The sequence below is a fragment of the Sinocyclocheilus rhinocerous genome, unplaced genomic scaffold, assembly GCF_001515625.1.
Source record: "Sinocyclocheilus rhinocerous isolate Xijiao unplaced genomic scaffold, SAMN03320098_v1.1 scaffold149, whole genome shotgun sequence".
In the NCBI taxonomy this organism is placed as follows: domain Eukaryota; kingdom Metazoa; phylum Chordata; class Actinopteri; order Cypriniformes; family Cyprinidae; genus Sinocyclocheilus; species Sinocyclocheilus rhinocerous.
The window spans coordinates 754,624-758,325 of NW_015654504.1; the positions used below are offsets into that span (position 1 = coordinate 754,624).

Below are 3,702 nucleotides of genomic sequence, written 5' to 3' on the forward strand. Positions count from 1 at the left end.
TGGGTCATGGACAGGTGCGTCCCCAAATTAGTAAGATGGCGGCAATTGCGACTTGTCCGAGGCCCAAGACCAAAAAGGAGGTGAGGCAGTTCCTGGGGCTGGCAGGATATTATAGGAGGTTTATCCCTAATTATTCGGACCTTACCAGCCCGCTGACTGACCTCACCAAAAAGGAAGTTCCAGATCCGGTCCAGTGTACGGAGATGTGTCAGCAGGCTTTCACCCAGGTAAAGGCTGCTCTGTGTGGCGGGCCGTTGTTACAATCTCCTGACTTTTCTCTCCCCTTCTTGTTGCAGACAGACGCGTCGGACAGGGGGCTTGGAGCCGTCCTGGCCCAGGAGATAGAGGGTGAGGAACGGCCGGTGCTGTACATCAGTCGGAAGCTCTGTAAGAGAGAGGCGATGTACAGCACCATTGAAAAGGAGTGCTTGGCGATCCGGTGGGCTGTTCTCACCCTCCGCTATTATCTCCTGGGACGGGAATTCACTCTCTGTTCGGACCACGCGCCCCTGCAGTGGCTCCACCGCATGAAGGATACCAACGCGCGGATCACCCGTTGGTATCTGGCATTACAACCCTTTAAATTCAATGTGGTCCACAGGCCGGGTGCATAGATAGCTGTTTGAGTTATTAAATAAACATCCACAAGTCTCCAAACGCCAACCTTGTTCACTTCCTTCCTTCCTTACTACGAACCTTGTTACAACTCGATAATGTCAAATCGCACATCGTTAAAACGACAATTACGATATTATCGCAGACAATATATATCGCACACCCCTAGTCCTGACCGATGTGCTGTAATTACCACACAGACCAGCTGTTAATCACCTGTCCGTCACGGACTACTGACTTCACTTTCTGTGGATTTTTTTTTCCTGCGACTAATAAAATTGTGATCGACTAAGTCTCTATTAGGGGCAGCCCTAATAAATGATGATTTGCACAGATATCTGTTCATCTGAGACACTGATGATACACTGAACATGAAGAGTTCAGCTACATGAAAAGATCAAACAGAGTCATAATTCCTGACTCTGGTGTGTTTTATCTCCATCAGATTCCCATCAGCTCACTCTGGATCTGAACACAGTGAATAAATACCTCCTTCTGTCTGAGAGAAACAGAGTGATTACTAACACTGGCACAGATCAGCCATATCCTGATCATCCAGACAGATTTGATGAGTATTATCAGGTGTTGTGTAGAGAGAGTGTGTGTGGACGCTGTTACTGGGAGCTGCAGTGGAGTGGAGATTATGTGTGTATATCAGTGTCATATAAGAGCATCAGCAGGAAGGGAGATGGTGATGAGTGTTTCTTTGGATCTAATGATCAGTCCTGGAGTTTGTTCTGCTCTCGCTGCAGTTGCTCATTCACACACAATAACATAGAGACTGATCTCCCTGTGAAGCACATCATCAGGAGAATAGGAGTGTATGTGGATCACAGTGCAGGAACTCTGTCCTTCTACAGCGTCTCTGACACAATGAGCCTCATCCACACAGTCCAGACCACATTCACTCAGCCGCTCTATCCTGGGTTTTGGGTTGATTATAAATCATCAGTGAAACTGTGTTGATGGATCTGAATAGACTGATGAGAGATTCTACCCATAATGCTTTGAGCTGCATGATGAATCAGTAACAGTGAGATGTTATAAGCTGTGTCCGAAACCGCTCATTCGTTCACTAATAGTGTATGGCAGTTGAGTGCACTATATCAGAAAGGAGTGAATGAAATAAGTGAACGGATTCGGACGGTGACGTATACACTGCGTGTGAGACTTGGAGCAGTTGCAAAAACATCTTCGTCACATATGTACTTTTATAATACATGTACCTTATTTTAGAAAATAATATTAATATCAATAAAACTCAAAATGACTTTATATTGTAATTATACATACCTCCGCGTCAGCTTTGAGGTTTCATCGATGGTATATTATTAATTTGTTTTGTAATGCTTTTATGTTCATAATCATATTAAAATACAGAGAACAAAAATAAACACACATTAACACGTTCATAATTTGATGTATTTATTATTTTTAGTATCTTGAAACTCTCCCGAGTAGCGTTTTGAGCTCAGATAAGATAATGTCGTAGAGCGCCCTCAGGCGACCGTTAATTTTACATGAGACTGATTAACGAACATTTTTAATTATCCACCAAATTATCATCATTTTTGTAAGTTAACAATCAACGGCGTCACCTCAGTAAATTAGTAAAATATTAAACTGAGTTATTGCCTACATAATATATTTTAATATAAATAATGTATGAAATAAACGTTAAAGCAGAAATAAGACAGATGTAAACAGCATCTCTCATTCAAACTCGCTTCTGCTCGCTCTTCCAGCTCGGCGGTTCTCCGCATTGGATTGTGGGAAATAGTGCTTCAGTGAGTGTACATCGGTTGTACACTCGAAATCAGAATGCATTGTGGGTAAAAAGTACAGCGGTTTTGCCATTTTGGGCCCCAATGATGGTTTTTGTAAGAAAAATATCCATATTCAAAACGTAATAATCACTTTAATGTAGCTTGCGCTCACAGTTGTTGAAGGTCCTTTTACTCCCATTACAGTTTTCTCAGGTGTTGCAGCCAATGCGTGATCAAAGTGCCCAGCTTCAGTTCTAAGTTTTGGCACAGGGGCTTTGTTTGTGTAAGGACCTCCCCCAACATGGTAACAGAAGTCACACCCATAAAATCCATTGAACTGTTTAGTGTTCCTTAGAAGTGGGCGGGCGACTGAATCAGAACTACATATAAGACCAAAAACCTTGGAAGTGTGCTCTACGTTTGCTAAGTCTTTCCATTTAATACCATATTTTTGTAGAACTGACAGTTCATCTACGAATGGCCTCAAAAATGTGAGCATGTAGGGCTTTTTTTCCCCAAACCAAAGACATGGAAGACAGATATTTGCCTTGCGTTCTCTAGGCTCGAGCTCTATAACCTGGCACTGTATGGGCGAGATTTGGTACTTGGAGCTCCTGAACAGTGGGATTCCATCACAGTTCCAAATTAAAGATATGTCATCCTCACACATTGCACCAGATTCCTTACGTTTCTGATACTCTTCTCCACACTGGATGTCTGAAATGGTATCTGAAATCAGCCAATCTTTTTGAAAACTTGTTTGTTTTTCCTCAAGCAATGTTTTGATCTGTGAGGCCAAACTAAGAACCAGGAAAAAGCATCCACTTTTAAGACAGCTATCTGAATCAGTTACTGTAAGACAAATGTCACACTGTAGCTCACCAGTATTTCTCCCTAAGTAGTTTTCACATGCTGGACAGTAGAAATGGGGTTCATAATTTCCATACTGACCATAAGCTTTTCGGAAAAGATATGTGGTTACTGGTAGCATGCCTGGAAAATGCTCATTGAAAATTGTCAATAGATGGTAGAAAGTCATATACACCTAGGATCGCCTGAGGAACAATTCCACTCATCATCTAGATCGCCTGAGGAACAATTCCACTCATTCTCTACTATAGGAGAGGAAGATTTGTATAAACTTGTTAAATCATCTAAACCAACAACATGTATGTTTTTTTTTTTTGGTTTGGCTTAGTGTTATGTTAGAATCATTATTATACTCATACCGTTTGTTCTTTTAATATTTTGAATTGTTTTTAGCTTTATTTTTTTGTTTTCATTTAAATGTTTAGTTTTGAAATGTTGTATGCATTTGTCA

The 3,702-nt window shown here is 41.3% G+C and overlaps 1 protein-coding gene across 1 annotated transcript in view; it reads left to right on the forward strand.

Annotated features, from left to right (window-relative positions):
• LOC107717303 (tripartite motif-containing protein 16-like protein) overlaps positions 1–1,581 on the forward strand; it is a 30,978-nt gene extending 29,397 nt beyond the window's left edge. Inside the window, exon 4 of the mRNA XM_016524007.1 lies at positions 1,061–1,581. Within this exon, the coding sequence (XP_016379493.1) occupies positions 1,061–1,581 (521 nt within the window). The remainder of the gene's footprint in view (positions 1–1,060) is intronic.
• The last annotated feature ends 2,121 nt before the right edge of the window (positions 1,582–3,702 follow it).